The following is a 24889-nucleotide window of genomic DNA, read 5'->3' on the forward strand; positions in this document are numbered from 1 at the left end:
CAGGAAAATATTTTCTAAAATAACTTAACCAGACTTAACATTTAACATGGTCGGACTTTTCAAATGGTGTTTATTGCAACATGCAGAATAAACTGGCAACACTATACACCTGGTTCGCAAATATTACCATTCTATTACGATACCAGGATGATGAAAGCATGTAGACATATTTAACGTGTTAAAATATGGCAGCACGCATGAATTATTCTTGCATAATATAGTACTTTTAAAGTCTTACAGATATTGATCTTTTTAATGAATCTTTCCTCACACTTATTTTATTATTTTATCGTATGGTACAAAGTTGAACTTTAAATTTGCGTGTTATTACTGTATCTATGCATACATTTAATGCTACCATTTAAATATTTTGCACTCTAGTTAGCTTTTACAGGTAAGGATACAACGACATTAATCTTGTTTAAGTGGTAAAGTGATACTCATGTGTTTGGTATTTGATAATGAAGTAAAATGACTAAAAGGTGAGACTAGATTTTATTATTATTGCAAAGGCAAAACAACTAAGTGTTATATTTTGAAAGTGAATGCATCTTTTAAGATTTTACAGAATTTTGATATTGTTCATTTTGGTTTTTTTCTTTTACTAATAAAACTGACTTTGGAATATTATGTAAACCAAAGCACCATACGCAACAACAGGGAACAGTCTAACAGCGAAATGATAATTAATATACGTTGTCTAGATGTTTAATTTTCTCCCGAATAACATTTTCTATTTTTTATATCTGAATTAAATAGAGTATGACCGGCTTCCGCGTGTAAAATCATAGGGGGCAAGGGGTTTAACTCTTATGCTGTTTTGGGGCAATTTAATTCTTTGTTATCTGTTATTCTGAATATATTTGCTGTTAGCTGTTATTGTCTTATTTCTTGTTAGCTGTTATAGGACTATTATTTTTTGTTGTTGTCTATTATTGTGAGAATGTATTTGCTGTTAACTGTTATTGAAAATTGGAATGTTGACAACCAATCTTCGGTAGAAATTGAAACTTGTTGAACATTTCGGTCTTACCACTGGTGTGTCCTTATTCGGAGGATTCCAGTTACATACACATCATATAAACATATCAAAATCAGTCGGGTCCAGCACCATTCCAGTATATCTTACTATAATCCTTTGTAATAAATTTTATTTTCGATGAACATGTATTTAGAGTTACCTAGAATTGCTTTGCTCAATATATAATTATTTTTTCTTATGGAATACTTTTTTCATCATTTTTTGGGGTGTTTTTAAAAAAACTCATGCATGCTTGTAATTTAAATAGTATGTGTATTCTCAGAAAAGAATCACAGAGCTGAGTCTGTGTTCCTTATTGTTTAAAATTTATGCAATACGGAATACAGACTCAACTCTGTTTAAAAAGGTGTTTCTGTTAAGGTAGTATGGACTTATGCCTACCCTGATCAGATATTCCTGACCATATATTCTCCTTTTTGTAATATTAAGAATTGTTCGATTTTGATTTACATGTAATTATGGGGATAATGTTCCCTGTATCCTCATACATAAAAATTTATCTCAAACAATTCTTAATATTACAAAAAGGAAAACATATGGCCATTATATCATATACTATCTTAATTGTCATATATTAAAACATAATTAGTTTGTGCAAAAAACAAAAACAAAAACAAACATACTATAGCAAAGAAATAACAATTCCAAAAGAAATGAACACAAGGGAAACATATATAGTTTTCCATTGTAGTTAAGAAATGAACCTACACTTTTGGCAATATGTGGCTCTTAAATCATGGATTTAGTTTTATTTACATTTATAGTAAGTTGCCAATTTTCACAGAAACTACTAAAGGAGTAGGTCCAGTAAGACCCCTTTTCCGCCCGAAAATATAGAGGTTTTACAAAATTGTTAAAATGTAAACTTTTAGTTATTTATTACACAGAAGAATGCTTCTGCTTCATAAATATGGGCTGTTTTTGACAATACAATGCACATATATCGGATACTTGCACATTAAGTCATGCCAAATTACTGAAATCTTCACATTTCTAGCATTTTAGTTAAATTTTAGACGGTTTTCGTGTAAAACGAAAGTGGCCGCATCCGTGTTCATCCTTTATATTGAAATGTAAGTTGTATTTTATGATAATACATAACATATATAAAGGTTGAGGATGAACACGGATGCGGCCACTTTCATTTTTGACAAAAAAAAACATCTGAAAAGTGACATTTTTCGGCATATTTGGTAGATTTTTCATATTTGAGCTTGAATCGGATAGTTTTTAATGACTAAATCAATTAAAATCTTTCACATAAACTATTTGATTCAAATGAAATAGACACCTAAGTGTTTAAAAAGTGATCAAAATCTTTCGTCAGATGAACCTGAAATTTGAAGCCAAAATCGGTCCTCACCAGACCTACTCCTTTAGTTATACTGTTCTGTAGACCCTCTTTACTCAAAAGTAGATGATCTACAAAAACCAGGGATTCAAAGGACCCCCCCCCCCCCCATCATAGGTTTGACGAATCAACATTTGATATTCCACACTCACTGCAATACTCGACAGATTCGATATGTTTTGTTTCGACAATTTGTACATTTTCCATTTGAACCTATTATATCATGTTTTAAAATCACACACTGGGCATGATTTTCGAAAATATCCTGTTTTCATGTCAATCCAGCTTCAACTAAAAAAGGAAATTCGCGCGTTTTCATTCATAAAAACACAACGACTTGTTCGCACGAAAAAAAAAACTTTCTAGCTACTTCATGTAAAATCGTGATATTACAAACTAAAACTGAGGGAACTGTTATCACAGATTAATAAAGCCTTAGGTAAATAAATATTAATATCAAGGACATTTAATACAAAAAAAGATGTGTAATACACACTAAGGTGGGGTTTTCCTGTATATCTATTATTAGACGGGAAATTTTCATCAAATTTAAAGAAAAAGTAGATATATACGTATCCATAATAAAAACAAACGTAATTTGTAACACTTTATAATGACCTTATATCCAAAGAAATTAATTAGTTTAATTAATTAATGACATAAAAACCTAAAATGACGTCATAGAAATTAGCCTCACCTCGGAAGGCTACCTCAGTCTCAGGAGGCTACCTTTTCTCCATAGGGTTAACATAAGCAGAAAGTATCCAGAACCCCCACTTCTATTTTATTTTCTCCACCATACTTTTGTTTTCTTACTACAATGTAAGGATATTATTTTATTATTTTATAACATCATTTCGTCAAATCTTGATTAAGTTTTAATGATTCGAATAGAGTGACATCTTACACTACAGGAATATCTATAATTCAAAATTTATGTTTAGGAAAATGGCAGATAGAAAAATATTACAGCTGCTGTGCCTATTATATGATGTGTGTAAAGAAAGTATGGAAGAATTCTTCAAGTACAAATGTTTAGGCAATGATCCAACAGATGACAAATTAACAACATATTTGGTGGATAACAAAGTTAAACTATATTATCATATGAAATATTCCATCTGCCACAAGTGTTCTGCTTTAAACAACATATACAACTGCGCCAAAGGAAGAAAACGATTATTTAAATCTCTGTTTACATTGCCAGAAGATCGTTCAATGGCAGATATAAGCAGTGTTTCTTTGAAGGACATTAAATTAGACAATCTCGACATATGGACAATTCAGTATTTGTTATTAGCATACGAGTTAGAGTATAACCAACATAATTGGATCTGGACATTATACGAAAAAAGAAAAGAAGTTTCTTATGTACGCTTTGAAACAATAAGTGATGAAAAGTTTAATAGTATATGGAGTTCAACAAGGGAAATAATTTTAAACTTTGTACGGTTGTTAAAAAATCCACAGTACGAAAAGGCTGTTGTAAAACAACTTACATTTCTAAAAATCACAGATCCTCCATTTGTTAGCTATAAGTCATATTGGTGTATGATGCAACAGGAGTTCATTGAAGATGTAAGTAACAATCGTATATGATCTATCAAACTGTCTTTTCTATATAGAGAATAATGAAAAGTAGAAACTTACAGAAGTTTCGAATATCATTGTTAAGCTCTAATTTATTCATTTTACAATGATTATGGTTTCAGTTACCAAATGTGTCAGTCAGAAGTGAAGTTTTAAACATTCTAAAGATCAACTTCATTAAAGAACCTTAGTGAGAGTGCTCACATACCCCACGTCCCCACATTGTCACTGGAGAAATAAAATAACTGTAAGAAAAAAAAATGTAAAAGAAAAAAAAAATAATTATAATTTCCTCTCGATTTGCACATCTACATAGTATGTCCTTATTATCTACAAAGTTTTTCATGAAGTTCTTTGTGTGGTTTCAGAGGAGTTGCGATGACAAACTGTCGCAGACGTATATTGAAGCAAATAAGTTCAAAGGGGCGTAACTCCTAGAAAAAAAATGAATCATAATTTTCTGTCGATTTGCATATCTATGTATTATGTCCTTATTATCTACAAAGTTTCATTAAATTCTGTTGTGTGGTTTCAGAGGAGTTGCGATGACAAACTGTTGCAGTAGTATATTGCAGCAAATAAGTTCAAAGGGGCGTAACTCCTAGAAAAAAATTGAATCGTAAAATCCTGTCGATATGCACATCTGCAGAGTATGTCCTTATTATCTAAAAAGGTTTCATGAAATTCTGTTGTGTGGTTTCAGAGGAGTTGCGATGACAAACTGTTGGAGGAGTATATTGAAGAAAATGAGTTCAAAGGGGCGTAACTCCTAGAAAAAAATTGAATCGAAATTTCCTGCCGATATGCACAGCTACATAGTATGAATTTGTCCTTATTATCTAAAAAGGTTTTTTGAAATTCTGTTGTGTGGTTTGAGAGGAGTTGCGATGACAAGAAACAGGACTGACGAACTGACGGAAGGACGGATAGACGGACGGGTTAAAAACATTATACCCTCCGCAATTTCGTTGCGTGTGGGGCATTAAAATATTCAATGACACTATTTTCAATTTTTGTAGCTATAGCATAACGTTCGATAATTATATGCCCCACACTACTGCTTTTACAGCTAAAAACACCCTACTATTTAAAGAGCGCTAAATACAAAATAAAGAAACTTGCTATTTTAAATTCCTCTTTCAAGGCATTGCACTTCATTCATTGTCTTTAGCTTAAGTAATAAAATTAACGGTACCAATTTTCTTGCACCAGATGCGCATTTCAATAATACATGTCTCTTCAGTGATGCTCGTGGCCAGAATATTTGAAATCCAAAGCTTATATAAAAGATGAAGAGCTATAATCCAAAAGGTCCAAAAAGTATAGCCAAATCCGTGAAAGGAATCAGAGCTTTGCATGAGGGAGATAAGTAAATGATGCGGTACAATTAAGTATTTTCCATCATTTGGAATAAAGAAGATGTGTATCTTGTTTGTCTTTTAGATATCGACAAGAACTCTAATGACGTAGATGCCTTTAGCTATGATCAAAACCAATTCTTTATAAACAGCCCCTGTTTTTTTGTATGGTTTGTGTTGCTCAGTCTTTAGTTTACTATGATGTGTTTTGTATACTGTTGTTTGTTTGTTCTTTTTCTTTTTTAGGCCATGTAGATGTCGGTTCATTTTCGACATATAAGTTTGGATGTCCTTCTGGAACATTTCGCCTTACTTTTATAATCAGCTATAAAATACCCCGAAGTGAAATACTGACTCGACGTTACTAGTTTTAAAATAGATATTGAATCCATGTTACTAAACATAGCAGCATTTAGTAAATATTATATCCAAAAATGGTGACATAGAGTCAATATCATTTTCAGATTTATCTTATTTACATATTTAATTCATAAATTAAGAACTTTCAATCAGTCAATACGTTATATATGAACCTGTTAGATTATATTGAACCTCGGACTTCGTCCTCAGTCAATATAATCTGAACAGGTTTATATATAACGTATTGACCTCGTCAAAAGTCAATAATTGATAAATTTTATTAGGAATTTCAATTACACACATTATCCAGTGAAACCTTAAATTTTAGTAAGTATTGAGAGACTTTTTGAAAATGGTTTCGGTGTGAAGTCAAACTAGGAAATATTTTCCTACCTTTTTTTAGACAAATACACGTTGTGAGTTGTCAGCCCTATTTGATCATATGTCATCAGAGGGGTAATTTCTTTCATAAAGTTATTTATTTTTACAACACACTACCACACGTACACCAACAAAAAACTTATTTCCTAAATATTTCATCAACATGCCACAATGAAGTATGTATCGGGTTTGTTTCAAAATTCAATGAAGACAAGGAAGGCACGAATTAAATTACAAAAGGTAGGCTTTGTAATGTTGTTGGCGGAGTGGTCAAAGGCGCTTAACACACAGTAGGTTTAATTGTCACGCCGTCCAAGAGAGAGAAAGACAAAATCCAATACTGAAAGTTTGCAGATCTACCATACTCATGATAGTATGGTATGAAATTCTTTAAAATATTTCCAGTGCTATCACTGTTTAAAAACCAACAATCAAATAATTATCAAAGGTACCAGGATTATAATTTAGTACATAAGACTCATCAGTGACGCTCATATCAAAATATTTATGAAGCCAAACAAGTACAAAGTTAAAGAGCATTGAGGATCCAAAATTCCAAAAAGTTGTGCCAAATACGGCTAAGGTAATCTATGCCTGGGATAAGAAAATCCTTAGTTTTTCGAAAAATTAAAAGCTTTGTAAACAGGAAATTTATAAAAATGACCACATGATTGATATTCATGTCAACACCGAAATGTTGACTACTGGGCTAGTGATACCCTCGGGGACGAAACGTCCACCAGCAGACTGAGCAACACGAACCCCACCAGAACCCGGGGATGTTCTCGGGTGGTTCGGACTGGTAAGCAAATTCTGCTCTACATGTGGCACCTGTAAGGTTGCTCGTGTAAGTAAACACCCGATGATAATCGTATTCGGTAGGTCACATGATTTAAACTTCGTGTCTGAGCTTTTGATTTTGCCATTTGCTTAGGGAATTTCCGTTTATTTTCCTCGGAGTTCGGTATTTTTGTTATTTTACATTTTTTACCCTTAGATGATTCAGCTTCTCACGTTTCTACGTGTATTTATATTTCTGGCTTTAAAATGCCATGGTTTAAAAAAAGAGGGACAGTCAAACTCATAAATCTAAAACAAACTGACAACTCCATGGTTAAAAATGAAAAAGACAAACAGAAAAACAATAGTACACACGACACAACATAGAAAACTAAAGAATAAACAACACGAACCCCACCAAAAACTAGGGGTGATCTCAGGTGCTCCGGAAGGGTAAGCAGATCCTGCTCCACATGTGGCACCCGTCGTGTTGCTTATGTGATTACAAATCCGGTAAATAGTCTAATTCGGTAGGTCATATTCATGAAAGGGAAGGGGATTGTAGTTACGACGTAAGGAACATATCCGATATCATTTGTGAAACGGTTATTCCATAACGGTCAACCAATCTTCAAGGCCTATTTAAACTAGAAAAGCGATTCGGACGCATGCAATTTATAAAGCGTTACTTTCATTTTCTAAAAATTAAACTTTAATGCATTACAGAAAAAGCTAAATATGAAGAATGACAATTAAAAAAACGACATTTGAATATCTGAATTGTATGGATTATTTTCATTGACAATTTTGTATTTTGTATAACATGAAATTTATGATTAACAACCATATTTTTTAAATGATTATTTGCAAAAGTTTAACTCGCTTGCAAAAATAGTTATTATTGTTATTTCTGTTTTTTAGTTAATACCTCATCCTGGCACCACTGTATCTGCACCTTGCAAGAATCATCCTACTAACATAGATGAAATAAAAAACAATCATAAAAAAGAAGTAACAGTTAATGTACAAACAGACAATATTTTTGTCGGAGATAATAACAAGGTCATTAACAGCATTACAGATCCGACTGTTAAACGACTAATTATAGACATTTTGGAAGGTCAACAGCGTGATCGACTAGAAAGACAGCAGCGTGAAAGTTTACAGAGACAGCACGAAAGTCCGTATAATAATGGCTAGAATTTTTAATTTTGTAAATTGCATCTATTTCTTAAAACAATAGTTTAACAGTTTTATTAAAAGTCGTCAACGTTAACAAACTGATAATCTTGTATACCATACGAGTAACTGGCACAATGTTAAGTAAAATATATGACATTTTATATATACATTTATGATTGCTTTGATAAAAAGTAACTGCCTACAAGGAAATAATTGTATTTTTTTTTTTCAATGGTAAAATTGAAGTCGCTATGAAATATGTAAAGCCGCCATCCTGATTTGCTTGTCCGTTATGGAATATTTGTGTCTAAGACTATCATTCATATGTTGGTGTTCCGGTTTTTTCTGTACATCAGGCCATAAGTTTTTTCGTTTAAATTGATTACATTTGTCATTCATGACATTTTATAGTTTGTGAAGCGGTATGGGTTTCTCGCTGTTCAAGGTCGAAAATTCACCTCTAATTGCTATCGACGTTTCATTGGCAATTATTCACATCTTCATATTTTTTTAATTTACCAAAAAAAAGTCATAATAGAAATACCGGAAATATACAAATTCTTAGAGACACATAATATTTTCATTATTTCATTTAAGGAGTACTGGTAGAGAAAGTTGAACAGTTGTGTGTGATTACAAACATCAAACATATGACAGGGACCGAGGGTATGTTTAAAAAAGAAAAAAAAATATATCGACAAATCTGCTATAAAGGTCACTTGTATATTCAATAAAAAACAAATGATCTTGTTTTTCAACCTCTTGTTGTTCGAATGTAGTAACGCCTTAGCATTTTGAACATAAATTCAACGGTCCCTCTCAAATGTCGTCAGTTTTCTCTAATACCATTGATGACCGTTTTATTCATTATTTGTTTTGTTTCTTTCGTTTGTATCCTTTCCATTTCAATCATAGTTTCATTCAATATTCGTCGTGTAATAGTTAACCTAATTTTTTTATTTTTTTTAGCGCTTCGGATGAACCAAATCAATTGGTATAATTTTTTTTTATTGAATCCCTTTTTGAAAGCCTTAGTTGAGAATAAAAACTATGCGGTATTAAACAGCTAGTGCACTACTTGTACCGCCGATAATGTTTATAATTATTTGCACAAGAACAAGGCATTGTACATATAAAAGAACAAGATTTACTTTTGAAATTAATTCAACTATAATTAAATATCTCGTTTAGATCAATCTTTCAAGACAGATAGACATGATAATGGTATGGATACAGGGCAAGGGGCAACACAAAGATCAGATGAAACAAAAGGTAACCAAAATACCTTCTATTGATTTTTTGGGATGGGAATGTTATATATTGTTCATATTGCTTCACATAAGACGCAACATTTTCAAACTCTTTAATTCTTATCTTTTAACATATTGTACACGAATGCTGAGTTCTTATAAAAATGTCAAAAACTATTCGATTTTCATTTCAAACTACCCGAAAATGATACATGAAAATGGACTGCTTTTGCCAAATTTAATCTAACTATTTTTCACAAATATTTTATTCTTAACATGTCAAAACAAAAGTCTACATACATGTTTAAAAAAGGGAAAAGAAATAATCGCTGTATACTCTGTCTCTTATTAAGGTCTTGTCGCCAAATAACGTTATAATATATATCGAAGCCGAATCATCTCTTATTTCAGAGCAGAAATATTACTTCGTTGAATGGAAAATAAAAACACCAGACGACGCAGATGAAGAGGAACTAGAAAAAATAGCAAAATCTATTGAGCTAGAAAGAGTGCTTGATGGAAATGTTACGATAAAATTTGTTCGAATTGGTTCAATTGTAATTGGGACGTTAATTTCCGCAAATACTGTAGATAATTCCGATTTCTTCAATCAAATAGTTCGACGGTTTATACGGATGATAGTTGATAAGTGTAGTGTTGACACTTCATATGAACACGTTTTGGAAGTTGATGTTACTTTCAAGCCATCAATAGAATGTAAGTAGATGTAAAAAGTCAAGTTGAAAAAATCAGGTTCGCTTCTTTAGTTTTAAGCTTGTTTATCGTTTTCCCTATGGTCATCCGTTGGCGTCCGTTGTGGTCAACTTTAATGACACTTATGTAATAACATCTTCCTTTTTATCTCATAACAAAGTCGAACCAATTGTTGCATGACTGTTATTTGAAATATTTCAATCATATAACCCCCTTTTTGTTTTGATCAAATGGTTAGCATGGTTGCCGGATGCAATTGTGATTCTGGTTATAACACTTTAATGTTGATCGGGTGACAAACGAGGCTCAATTTTTGGCACCTAGTTTCGGGAATTCATATGTTCATCTTTATCTGACAAGGAATAATCATTGCATATGTATGTTTTATTAACAGCAATTAGCGTAAGAAGGACCGCTTACGTACGTCACCACTGTGTTCGATCAGATAATATAAGGTCAGTTAGAGGCTTTCTATTCTAAAATATCTCTCCTCTGTTCCTAAATTAATGTTAGTCGCCTTACAAAAAAAACCCTACAAATAGAAACCATGTGGCGAATTATCTTTTAATCTTCTTCTTGAAAAGACATGGAAAATTTAATCAGATTTTACCATGAAAATACAACAGATACAGTTCAATCTGCCTCATATATTGTTTACATTTAGATGTTGACAATGCTTGTAGGTTAAAACAAAAGAGATGATTTCAACTTCCAAATTGTGAAATTTTGTTTCTATATCACAGTAGCAACAATCAAGCAAAGCCTGCATACGGAGTTTATATCTCGCAGTTGATACGATATTTAATGAAAGCCGTTCTTTGACCTAGATTGTTTACTTTTTACCAATTGTGACTTGGATGGAAAGTTGTCTCATTGGCACTCATACCACATCTTATTTCTAATGGCTTGTATTTCCAATCAAGATTTCCTTGATGAAGAGTAGCTGCTCACAAGGAAGCTTTTTATCCAAGATCCAAAGTGATGAAATTGAATTCATTTCTTTGAAAATTTTACGGACGCCATCATGAGTTGGTCGAATGTTCTGGAGTATTCGTTTCACAGATGACAACAAATATGTTCAAATCTGACGTAACTGCAATCCCGCCCACTTTCCCAAATGTGACCTTACGAATTCGACTTATAACTGAGTTGTAATAACATGAGTAACACGACGGGTGCCACATGTTGAGAAGGGTCTGCTTACCCTTATTAAGGATCACCTGAGATCACTGCAAGTTTTTGTTGGGATTCTTGATGGTCAGTCTTAAGTCTTTTATGTTGGTTTTTGTGCACTGTTGGGTGTCTGTTAGTTTTGTTTCTTTTTTGGTCAAAGTGTTGTCTGTTTATTTTCGAATTATGAGTTAGAATATCCCTTTTTTGTTACATAATGTGCGCTGCACATGCACTTAATTTGGATTTATTCGGTTGGACGCATAACCATCAAAGGCAACCTAAGCTACTCTTTAATAGTTATCAAAGGTACCAGGATTATAATTTAGTACGACAGACGCGCGTTTCGTCTACATAAGACTCATCAGTGACGCTCATTTCAAAATATTTATAAAGCCAAACAAGTACAAAGTTGAAGAGCATTGAGGATCCAAAATTCCAAAAAGTTGTGCCAAATACGGCTAAGGTAATCTATGCCTGGAATAAGAAAATCCTTAGTTTTTCGAAAATTTCAAAGTTTGGTAAACAGGAAATTTATTAAAATGACCACATTATTGATATTCATGTTAACACCGATGTGTTGACTACTGGGCTGGTGATACCCTCGGGGACGAAACGTCCACCAGCAGTGGCATCGAACCAGTGGTGTAAATAGTTATCAAAGGTACCAGGATTATAATTTAGTACGCCAGACGCGCGTTTCGTCTACATAAGACTCATCAGTGACGCTCATTTCAAAATATTTATAAAGCCAAACAAGTACAAAGTTGAAGAGCATTGAGGATTCAAAATTCCAAAAAGTTGTGCCAAATATTGCTAAGGTAAATAGTTATCAAAGGTACCAGGATTATAATTTAGTACGCCAGACGCGCGTTTCGTCTACATAAGACTCATCAGTGACGCTCATATCAAAATATTTATAAAGCCAAACAAGTACAAAGTTGAAGAGCATTGAGGATCCAAAATTCCAAAAAGTTGTGCCAAATACGGCTAAGGTAATCTATGCCTGGAATAAGAAAATCCTTAGTTTTTCAAAAATTTCAAAGTTTGGTAAACAGGAAATTTATAAAAATGACCACATTATTGATATTCATGTCAACACCGAAGTGTTGACTACTGGGCTGGTGATACCCTCGGGGACGAAACGTCCACCAGCAGTTGCATCGACCCAGTGGTGTAAATAGTTATCAAAGGTACCAGGATTATAATTTAGTACGCCAGACGCGCGTTTCGTCTACATAAGACTCATCAGTGACGCTCATATCAAAATATTTATAAAGCCAAACAAGTACAAAGTTGAAGAGCATTGAGGATCCAAAATTCCAAAAAGTTGTGCCAAATACGGCTAAGGTAATCTATGCCTGGAATAAGAAAATCCTTAGTTTTTCAAAAATTTCAAAGTTTGGTAAATAGGAAATCTATAAAAATGACCACATTATTGATATTCATGTCAACACCGAAGTGTTGACTACTGGGCTGGTGATACCCTCGGGGACGAAACGTCCACCATCAGTGGCATCGACCCAGTGGTGTAAATAGTTATCAAAGGTACCAGGATTATAATTTAGTACGCCAGACGCGCGTTTCGTCTACATAAGACTCATCAGTGACGCTCATTTCAAAATATTTATAAAGCCAAACAAGTACAAAGTTGAAGAGCATTGAGGATCCAAAATTCCAAAAAGTTGTGCCAAATACGGCTAAGGTAATCTATGCCTGGAATAAGAAAATCCATACCGTTTTCAAGTTATTTCCCTGTATAACTTCATCGCAAAATGTTTTAAGTAAACCGTTTGGATTTATAAAAAAAATCAAAATTATCTCTTTTCTTTAGCTACTGGGGGTAAAATTAAACAGGTGAGCGATTTATGCTATTTGAAGCGTTTCATTTAATGAAAAAGTAACAATATAGTTGGTTAATTAATTCAGGTGAGTAAAAGAGAGACGAAAGAACATGCAAACAATTAGACCGTTATTTTTCTCTTTTGAATTGTTTTGCCTTTTATAGCTGACTTTATATGCGGTATGGGCTTTGCTCATGGTTGAAATCTGTATGGTGACCTATAATTGTTAATTTCCGTGTCACTTGGTTTATACTTAAGTCAAAAATTAACTGAAAACTCCCTGTCAAAAAACAGACGAAGATCAAAAGACAAACGAACACAACATAAACAACTTAGGAAAGAGCAACAGGAACCCCACAAAAAACCGGGAGTGATATCAAAATTACGAATGCTTTATTTGCAAACTGCAAATCAAATGAACATGTTTTATTTCGTTCTCAAAGGAACAATTAGGATTGTACCTCAAAAGTTAACACATCCTCTAAAACCGATTTATGTGCGCTCTTTATATGACATCGATGATACATATAAAATAATGGTATTTTTGTATTTGATACTGACTTTATCAGCAAGAATATCAAGCGAGGCCGATGAAGTCAGTATCAAAAAATAAAATGCCATTATTCTGTTTATCGACAATTTAATAAAAAAAATATAACTGCTGTTTTTGTTGAGAATTTGAAGTAAATTCGAATAGTTCGTAAAACTACTTTTTACGCGTAAAAAACGTTGGAATAGTTGTTCGGTTGTAAGAATAAAGTTGCGTGCATTTCGCTGATAAATTGACGCGGATAGACTTAAAACATTGTCTCATGATCTTGAAAATATTAATCAGTAAGATCAAAGGGAAAATGTACAACATGCCAATGAATTAGCTTACATGGATGACAGAGAATCAGATGCACAGATGGAGCTATATTCATCCTTGGTATAAAACGTGTTTTACTATAAAAATTCTGTTATATCTTGCCTTAAAAGATAACTTTGAGAATTAATGTATGGTATGGAAAGTCACAGATTTACTACATCATAATTTAAAATAAACATACAGATCAAAAGAGTAAAAAAAACTAGGAGAGAGAAAGAATCTAACGAGTCAATTTTTCCTTCGATCACATACATCATTACTAAGTCTTTATGATAAAATTAACATTAATTAACATGTTTCTTAGTACAAATTTGAACTGTTCATTTAGTAACTATAGATTTAAAAAAAAATTAAACTTGGACATGATCAAGGAAACTAACATAGTCTTGTCTTTTAGATGTTGTAAGACTTCATAATCAGATTCCCAAGTTATTTGTTTTTATTTGAATGTGTCGATGCCTAAACATATATCTTTTCGTTTACCGTATTGCTTTACATTCGACCAATGTTTCAAAATTTGTTTATTTTTACCCTAAGTTGTGTCGTTGGAATTATGCATCACGTTTTGGTCATTATGATAAGATATCAAAACATAATATTATCTAGCCTTTTTATCATTAAATGGAAGAATGATTTATTGCAATTTACTCTGAGGTACCTTTTCATCTTTTTCGAATTAACTATCATTATTAAATCATTGAAGATACTGAATTGTCGATTAAGAAAGTACGACAAGAAATATCGTCTCCATCTACTGGAGTCATGAAAAGTGACGAGAAGCGCACTCAGACGTATGGTTCGGAATCCAAAAGGAGTGGTAGGTATTACTTCAGATAGAAACCAGTGATATCCGATTGTAAATGTAAATAACACTATTATTTTTTTGCGTCTCTCAATATTACTAAATTTGCTAAATGACCTATCAAAATTGTGTGATATGGACCAATCTGGCACTAAAATTATCAAATCGACTTTGTATGTTTAGAAAAGGCGAATCAGTCATAGTTTGACTTTATTACTGATAACTAGGTTGAATTAGGAATGTCCAACCAATCAAATTAGTAAGATATAGTTTTAACAAAGGTATCATAGAGTTAACAAGATCGCAGATGATATTAGTTTGATTGATTTGTTTAATTTTTTAGCACCTGCATTTTCACATTAAAGTAATTTTTTTACAGCTTATGTGAAGATGTTTTCAAGTGCATCGACTGTAAAGGATTCCATGATGTCTTTAAAAGTTGATTCAATTGGAAACGTAAGACCTTGGTTGTTGCACATTATATGTGTATAAACTGAGATATACTTCATTAACTAACTTAAAATATAAAAATGATCAGATGGTTCAATACTTTGGATACAAAATGCTATTTCAATGAATATTTGATTAAGATATTCTAACCTTATTCGTTGGGGATAGCAACTTTATAAAAATCTAAAATGAAAAATACAATATAAGCAAACGTAAACTTGAATTCCACATACGGTCTTTAACATCAAACAAATATTAATGCAAATAGGAAAAGCACTAAATCGAGAAGTAGTGAAAACATTCAACATGTATAGTTGAACTCACCAACTTAATTCCTGTAAAACAAGAAAAAGAGGAAGACAAAATAATTATGAAATAAGGAAAACAACCATCGATGTTTGATCGAGTTTAAACAGCCATCAAAAAGTGCCACCTTGAATTTATTTCACGAACAAAAATTTACAGCATAATGTAAAATATATTTCAGTTGATATTTCAGAGTAAATTATCTAAAACTGGTATAATACAAAGAAAAATTCAATCAAACAAAAAATTATTCATACAATATGAAAACGATGAATGAATGATTGGTGTAATTGAAAGCAATCTAAAAGTTTATACATAATGATAGTAACATATGACGTCTTGCATTGAAAAATAGCCAGATGTACACTTTTTAGAGTAGATTTTAAACGGCAATGTAATAAATATGCAGAAAAAAGCGATCTGGTTATTGGTCTAAAATATTAATTTTATCTACTTATATTGATTTTTCTACCAATGAGTAGGTATAGCTTGCATTCCCTTTATCATTTTTCATATGATGAACAAATTGTATGTGGTATTGAACGTTCAAAATAGCAAAAATTCACTACATACATTTTACCTTCCAAACAATAACAAACAAAGCCATGATTTTTTTTAATTTGTTATGAGCTTTAAAGAAGATGTCAGTAACTGAGAGTAATCTCCGATCTGTACTTAGTGACTTGTTTTGATTGTGTGGATGTATAAATATCAGACCCGTTAAGTCATTTTCAACTGATTGTTAAGGTTTGCTCATATGTTGTGCTGTTACATCACTGTCCCAGGTTATGGGAGGGTTGTCAGACGCAAGCATGTTTAGCCACGCCAATTCTATATTTGCCTGTTTGAAGTCAAGAGTTTTTTGTTCAGTGGTTGTCGTTTGTTCATGTCTATCATATTTGTTCTTTGTAAATTGTTTTGTTATAAAAAAGTTGGTACTTTTCTCATTTGAATATTTTTTTATTTTATTTTGAGGCCTTTAATAGGAGACAATACTGTTTGGGTTTTTCTGCCTGTTGAAGGCCGTAATGTTGCCTGTAATTGATAACATATACTTCATTTTTACTTTGATGGATAGTTGTCTCATTGGCAATCATACCACGTGTCCTTATTTTTATAAAATACAGTGATTGTATTGCCGTGGAAATGTACTTAACACCTTACTAAACGTAAGTCCAAGACGACCCGAATTTTAACGGAATTCCTCACAAAATGCAAAACAGCACTTCAAAGATGCACCCAGAAACACAACTTCTACATCTATGCATCAAAACTCTGCAGGGTAAAAACTAAGCCGTGCTAAAAAAATAATTAATGTAAACAAAATTGTCCAACGATCTCAGCGAAAAACACAGCCAACATACTAAAGTTTAGATAACCACAGGATACATCATAGTAAATTGGCATCGTTTACATATGCAATAGACACCCTGCATTTATAAGTGTTTGTGTATAATTGCTGGTTACTGAAGTACTGAACATCTGTCATTATTGTATAAATGAAAATCTCCTCCTTTAAATCATACTATATAATTATTATCATAGTTTTCTTCCAGCGTTTATAGCATTTATATATACGTATTCAGTTGTGTTTAATTGATGTTCACCGATGCGATTTAGATATGTGTGTAACATTATGTGGACATTTCGCTTTACATCTATGGTATGAAATAAAATGTCCTGTACCAAGTCAGGAATATGGCAGTTGTTATCAAATAGTCCTTTTCTATGTATGTGGTGTTGCTTTTGTGTAGTTCAGTGTTTCTGTTGTCCTGTTGTTTTCCTCTGATAGTTGATGTGTTTCTCTGGATTTTAGTTTGTTACCCGGATTTGTTTTTGCCTAATCGATTTATGACTATTGAACAGCGGTATAATTATATTGCCTTTATTTGACATTTTAAACCTAAAAGACAAAAACAGAACAGAACAAAACGTGTACCGAATGAAGTTGCAGAATTAATTTCAGTTTTAAATGAGATGACGACTGTTCCTTTAATATCATTTGCAAGACGATTTTTTTTATTTGAAAACTTTATCAATTTTTAATTTTTACATTTCAAAATTCCGTTCATTTGTATTATAGTATTATCCTTATAACATTATTTATAATAACTATAATTATTATTATTAACATTGTGGCTTTTTTTAATTTTTGTTGTTATTGTTATTATTATTTTTTGTATTATAGTTATTATAGTTATTATGACCATTATTACATAATCTAAATGAAAAAGAATAAACTGGATTGAAAACTATGTTAATATAAATCAGTTGTAATTAGATTTTAATAATTTCAGCAAACTTTTTATGAAAAAGTTGACGAAACGGAAATTTTATATGCAGAATTTCCTCTTATCAAAATAAAAGCCTTAACCAATTATACTCATACGGTTGATAAACAGCAAGTTGCCATGATGAAGAAAGATAAGATTTACTACTTGATAAAACAAGTGGGTGATTGGTGGGAGATTACTGATACTCCCGGACCATCGTTCTTTGTGAAGTCGGAATATGCCGAGATTATTACTCCGGGACATGTTTTATCACCTGTTCGAAAACTCAGTTCTAGACATGCATTGTCGTCTACAGCAGTTCAAAAGAATTATGCAGGTGGTGTTGAGCTATTGAGTGGAGCCGATTCCGAAGTCCCAGAACCTGTAAGTATTTTGACAGGATAAATATATTCCGGAAATAAAGAGACATGAGAATGACGTTTATTGTGTTTTAGTTGAACAATCGATTGTTATAGGTGAATGTTTATATTAGAAAATCATCATAAAGATTGAATACCAACCAACCGACATTGTTTAAACTAACAGTATTATGATGATGCGATATGAATAGAAAGGAGAGACATACGTCAATAATAACTACCACATTGACACACTTAACGGTTCTCAATAATAGCAACCCCCAGGCACACCTACGGATCTCAATAATTGACAAGTGTTTCATTGCAACCTAAAGAGTCAAGTGCAACACTTCACTGGGTTAGTAGAGGGTATAAAATTGACAAAGAGTTTTAAACCATTTGCAGGCTTAATGAACCTTACAAAAGCTAGATAACTGTAAATCATTAAAAGTCGTTTGTTTATACTGGCTGTCATAGTTTTTTTCGTTTATTGTTTTAGTATGAATCCGGCGCTTGTTTTTTTTTTTTAGCTCACCTGGCCAAATGGGCCAAGTGAGCTTTTCTCATCACTTGGCGTCCAACGTCCGTCGTCGTTCCTCTGAAACTACTGGACCAAATTTACCAAACTTGGCCACAATCATCATTGGGGTATCTAGTTTAAAAAATGTGTCCGATGATCCAGCCCACCAACTAATATAGAACATAGGGATAAAATGTAAATTTTGGCTTACATATCTGAAACCAAAAGATTTACAGAAAATCTGAGATGGGGTAAAAATTGTACATCAGGTCTAGATCTATCAGACAAATCAGACAACTCGTTGTTTGGTTGCTGCCCTTGAATTGGTAATTGGTTATTATCTTCAATACTATTATAGATAGAGATAAACTGTAAACAGCATCTTTTACAAAAAAACTTCTCCTCTGATACTACTGAGACAAATTTAACCAAACTTGGCCACAATCATCATTAGTTAAAAATGTGTCCGATGACGCCGCCTGCCAACCAACATGGCCGACACGGCTGACAATAGAACATAGGGGTAAAATGCAGTGTTTGGCTTATATCTCTGAAACTAAAGCATTTAGATAAAAATGTTCATCAGATAATGATCAACTGCCCTGAAATTTTTAGACTAATCAGACAACTCGTTGTTGGGTTGCTGCCCCTGAATTTGTAATTTTAAGGAAATTTTGCAGTTTTTAACTGGATTTTCGAAGGAAAAAAATCGGTTAATGATTTAAGGATGTATATCGGTCGGGCGGCTGCCAAACAGTGTGTCCGTTCATAAACATGAAAATGTTTTGACGAATTTTTGTCAGATTTAAATATGTTGTTTTCTCTGACTAAATGAAGGTCAAGTTCAATTTTCATAATTTTAGCTTTTCTCGTTGTTGAGTTATATCCCTTTCCAATAGTCAAATGTGGTACTTATTATGTGATTGAGTTGTTTCCCTTTAAACAGAAATGGTTAATTATCTATATACAGTCTGATTACACAGATTAGTTTTATAGATTTTCAAAAAGACATTACAACTATTAATGATAATTAACATTTGGATTTGTTTTTCTTTTTTTTGGTAAATTGTTTGAAGAATTTTGTGGTAGGTATGTTTCTTATGGTGTATATACTAATTTTCTGAATGCTATATATATATTATATTTTTTTGATGACGTGAACTCCTTTAAAAACTAAGCTTATATTGTCTATTAACATATTTTTAGATTTCTGATTTTGGGCCAAGTTTTTTTTAAAGATCAGTAATAGAAGATCAACAAAATAGAGATTTTTGTCATGAAGTCTATTTTCGCTTACAATGTCGGAGAGTTTGATATGCACATAGATGTGCGACACAGGCTCTTCAGAGCCTCTATCTTCTTTTTTTTTAATCTTTTTATCGCTTTTTATAATGGTGCAGCTGTCTTTAGTAGCTAACTATACTAGGATACTAGTTTTACTCATTGTTAATATAAATACCAATGTTTTATTCTCTACAAACCAATAGAATCAAAGGTACGGAGAATGACATGCCAACAATATGTACAAATAATGCATAGTATTGTTGAAGAGCACAAGGTGATCTATTGCTGCCTGCATACACAATATTTTGAACATGTTATAACATGTACGAGGTACTTGTGTTACTGTTATAACTTGTATTTGTGCATTGTACAAGTAATAATATGTAAAATATTTCAAAACTTGTACACGACATATATCTACTGCGGTAAATTCAATACAGGTCAGATAATTCCCTTGCAGTCAGTTACGATGTGTTCACTGTATGTTTAGACTGTTAGCTGAAAATTACCTCTACAGAAAAACAGCATAATGTAATGCACAAGCAAAATGTCTAAACATAATTTATTACAGGAAAATATCTACTTAAAATTTTAACAAAACTTTAAGATTTTGGTTTCCGACTTTTCAGATAATGTTAATATCAAAATCATAGTTTAGGACTTAAACTAATTTTCTGGTTAACTCATTTGAGGAGCATAAATGAATTGAATATTTGATGAAAAAACCTACACATAACTATTTATTTTGAATGTATTTGACCTTTACAAAAAAAAAAAACAATATCAATTAGGGTCAAGCTAAGTGTAATGTAAATTTATTCACTATCTGGTTAATTCAATAAACATATTTATTGAAGGACCGCATGTTAATATATGAAATCCTTTACAATTTTATTACAGGATTACGATACAATTCCTGGCGACACTATGGATGTAAAAGCAATACTTCGTAATACGTTTGTAAGTACGATTCGTACAAAAACTAAATACATAAAACACATGAATATTAACGATACAACTACCATAGCAATGTCAAATGGCATTTATCTATTCTATAGCTATATTTCAATGAAAATAAAGAGGAACAAAGTTGGAGAGAAAAGAAGCCGGAAAAATAAATACAAAATATGCATAAAGTTTAAAAGAATGTATCACCAAATCCATTGTTCGGAATCTAGACAGGTCTCGCATGTCTATACCAATGTGTCAACCTATAAACAGCGCAGATTCTAGGCATGTCTTACATATCTATAAAACTAGGTCATCTTCTTTTAAGCTTAAAACATCGAAAGGTCTTAATTGTCTTCAGTAAATGTCTCATCCTCTACAAAGCACCTAAACTACACGGATATTAAATGTCTATAAAAATTTCTCACAATTGAAATATACCGAGAACTAGAAAAGATACAAGTTCGATGTCTGCCAGATTTATCTTATTGATATTACTCCATGACTTTGTTCTTCAATTCACGTTTATGGCGTGATAGTCTGTTTGCAGAGAATTCCACTCAACCCAATGCTAGATATCATCTTTAACTTATAGTGATAGGGTTTTTTGCACTGTGTTGAAGGTATAAATGTACCATTGAAATTAAAGCCATACAAGCAAAGTTCCTTTGCTTTTGTGTATTTTGTGCATATACTGATTTTGACTCATGGATTGATACCCCATATCCTTTCTATTCTAATAAGTTGTATATAAATGAACTATAGACGGGATGGGTCTTCATTCCTTTTTTGTTAAATATGTAATGCCATTTTGTTCAATTCTTAATTTACTTTACCCATTATACTTTATTCTTTATATTGAGGCACCCCATTATTCTCTATTTATTCTCTATTTTTAGGGTTTTTTTGCTTATTTTTTCTATTTTTCCTATGTGTTGTCTATTTTGCTTTAGTCTTTATCAACTATCTATAATTTGTTAACTCAATACAGTCCCCCATAGACTTCAAATGATCCATTACCTACAATTTACAACTCATATTTGCGCCTTGTGTCGCATTGTGCCAAACGGAAGCCTTTCGTCTAAGTCTGTCTACTACTTGTAGTTCAACTTCTTCCCATGTCTCATCTTTCTGAACTCGTCTCCATGTTTTCTTTGGTTTCTGTCATTTTTTCCCTTGTAGTGACCACGTCAAGGCGATTCAACAATCGTTCCTTGGGTCCATCTGCAGTATGTTACATATCCAACTCCTTTCTCTTGTTCGTAATGGTGTTTATAATGCTGCAAATGTTGTATCTTTGCAGTAGGTCTGTGTTGGAAATCGTAGCTGTTCAAAATATCCTAAAATTCTAAACCGGTTTCTGGTGTTACTGGTACTTAGCCTTTCTCCATCTCTCTGGCTTATCTTCTAACATTCTGCCACATATAACAACACTGCTCAAGGTATGTGAAACTGACATTCAACTCTATTCCTTCGTTTTCAAAAGTAATGGACTCGATATTGTGTACCTTTTTCATACATTCTTTAGTTTTCTTTTTGTTTATTTTTAATTATTCCAGTTGTTGCAGCTTTCATTTATATATTATTTGTTTTGGTTTGCAAATAGGCATTGTTGCTGAAAGGAGAGTTATTTCATCTGCATAATCAAGATCTTATTTCACACCTAATCTTTTCGTGTTTATACCCGGCCTTTCTGTGTTGTTTCTTTCATTGTCAAATCTATTACCAGTTAGACAAAACTCCTGACATAACACGTACTTAAGCTTGCTTGACTCCAGATTAAATGTTAAACCATTCGGAATGTTTACCCTCATGTAAAAATGCACAAATGATTTTTATTATCTCGTATTGGATACTTTTTCATAAGTTTCTCGATGAATAGTGCCAAACGTTGGTAATTTGATAAATAAGGAACTGCTCCATTTCATTCAAAAGATCCATTTTCCACATCAAATCAATAACAAATTAATAACAAACTAAACCAAAACGTTATAAGGTGAAGACAACGTTTAACAATGATCATGATGATTTGTCTGTTGCTTTTTCAAACAAAATTACTGGTTGAAATACAATTAACATTACTATACTTAAGGTACAGGTCATTGTTTGTGTTTTCAATAATTTGAACTTTTCAAATGATTTTTTTTTTGTTGCAATTACAAAGGTTTTACTAGATCATAAAACGCATTTCATTTTTGTCTTACTCAGAATTTTGTTTAGGCATTGCAGTTGATATATCGTATGAGTAAAATGAGACCTGAGATTGTGTTAATAAAACAACAACCGAACAATGTACTACAAAACACACAACCAATGCATTATGACCAGTAGGTCAAAACAAAATCAAGCAATAGACAGTTGTCTATGCAATATGTCGAACAGTTTATCATCCTAGGTCTCAAAAAGAAATGTATACATGGAATATAGACTATCGAACATCAGCTGTTAGATTTAAATCGACAGTATCATATCTACCTTACATCAAAAGTTTTATTGTTACAAATATTGATAATTGCCTTATGGATGTTTTCGAATTCCAGAGTGGAGAACAAGTAAGGCATCATGACCATGCACCACTAAGGAAAGCAAACTCTGAAGCTTTACCTCAACACGCTCCATTAAAGCGACAAACAGCAGTGTACTATGCAGAACATCAAGACAGTTCTGATATCCCATTAACGCCATCGCAGAAGGCAAAAGCATTCAGAGAAAAGAGGACCATGTCCGTTCCATGCCAAGACACTCATTCTGATGTATGTATCTTACACCATAGTTTTGCTACATAAATCAAGTGATCTGCTATTAAAAAAGTTGTGTAATATAATGTCATATATATAAGTTTGTGTATAAAAGATAAAAGGACATCGAGGGGCAAGCAGAAGATGAAACATTTTACATGAAAATAAAATACGAATCGGCTAAATAATGCTGGTAAACTGTAATTTAAGGTTAGTAAGTGTACCAAAAAATGTGATTTATGTCAAACGATTAAGGTAGCTGGGGTGTCCAAATGTTCGACCATAGATTTTTTTTAAACTTCTGTAAATGACTTCTAGTTCAATGTACCTAGGGTTTCAATTAAAAACCTGTGGGTCTCGGACCCTTGTTTTGTCGTAAAAATACATGAAAAGTAACGAAATCACACTTATGGTACACGGGTCATATAAAGGAAACTTAATTTGAGCCTATATTCCATGTGAAGATCCCGAATAACATATAATATCATAGTTAATATCTATAAAAAGTACATATTATTAAAATTGTTCAAATGAAATTTCAAAGTGACAGCTTAAAGCACACACGTAGTTACAGATCAATATACCATTCATTAAAAGTCAAGGGTATGAATACATGATATTAGCTCTTACTTGTAAATCTGCATTAAACATCTGATTTTCGTACATGTTTTTATTTTAATCCTGTTCGTTATTTTACAGCTTTCATTTACAAAATGTATCTGTTTCTTTATTTTACTTGTAGCAATGTCCTCAAGGTGTAGATCAAAAGAAAAATTTCAAGTCATCATAAACTATCAATTATTCAACATTTGACTTATAACAAGGAACAACTTGGTATATAATTATTGAATTTGACATCAATACCTATTTTGAAACAATATAGGGCGATTCAGTATACAAAAAACGTAAAATAGAGTAAACTATGCATTATTAATCTTTAAGTATTGCATACTTGATAGAGTTATATTAAAAAGTATTGCTTTATATTGAAAATATAAACACAATGACATGCAAGGGTTATTTTTAGTGAGAGAGCAACCTATTGAAATAAGAAACCAAGCGACACCTTAATGTCAACATATGACCTCCATCCTGACCATGGTCCGGTTGTTGCAATTTAGAAACTATAAACGAGAGGCGAAAAATTCCAACGGGACATTCAAACTCATAAGTCGAAAAAAAAACTGACAAAGGCATGGCCGAAAAAGAAAAAGACCAACAGACAAACAATAGTACACGAAACTCAACATAGAAAACTAAAGACTGCTTAACAGGAACACCACCTCTCGCAGAACAAATGCACAAAAATGCATGGCCTC

At 32.3% G+C, this 24889-nt stretch overlaps 1 protein-coding gene across 1 annotated transcript; it reads left to right on the forward strand.

Moving 5' to 3' along the window:
- The first annotated feature begins 402 nt into the window (after positions 1 to 402).
- Positions 403 to 24607, forward strand: LOC143075013 (uncharacterized). Its single transcript, XM_076250243.1, has 12 exons — positions 403 to 482; positions 3338 to 3971; positions 7784 to 8042; positions 8642 to 8710; positions 9236 to 9316; positions 9706 to 10011; positions 14594 to 14707; positions 15072 to 15148; positions 17746 to 18105; positions 20785 to 20844; positions 23373 to 23585; positions 24313 to 24607. The coding sequence occupies exons 1-12, from the start codon at positions 472 to 474 to the stop codon at positions 24358 to 24360; spliced, it is 2232 nt and encodes a 743-aa protein (XP_076106358.1). The 5' UTR covers positions 403 to 471; the 3' UTR covers positions 24361 to 24607.
- The last annotated feature ends 282 nt before the right edge of the window (positions 24608 to 24889 follow it).

The sequence above is a fragment of the Mytilus galloprovincialis genome, chromosome 5 (assembly GCF_965363235.1).
Source record: "Mytilus galloprovincialis chromosome 5, xbMytGall1.hap1.1, whole genome shotgun sequence".
In the NCBI taxonomy this organism is placed as follows: Eukaryota; Metazoa; Mollusca; class Bivalvia; order Mytilida; family Mytilidae; genus Mytilus; species Mytilus galloprovincialis.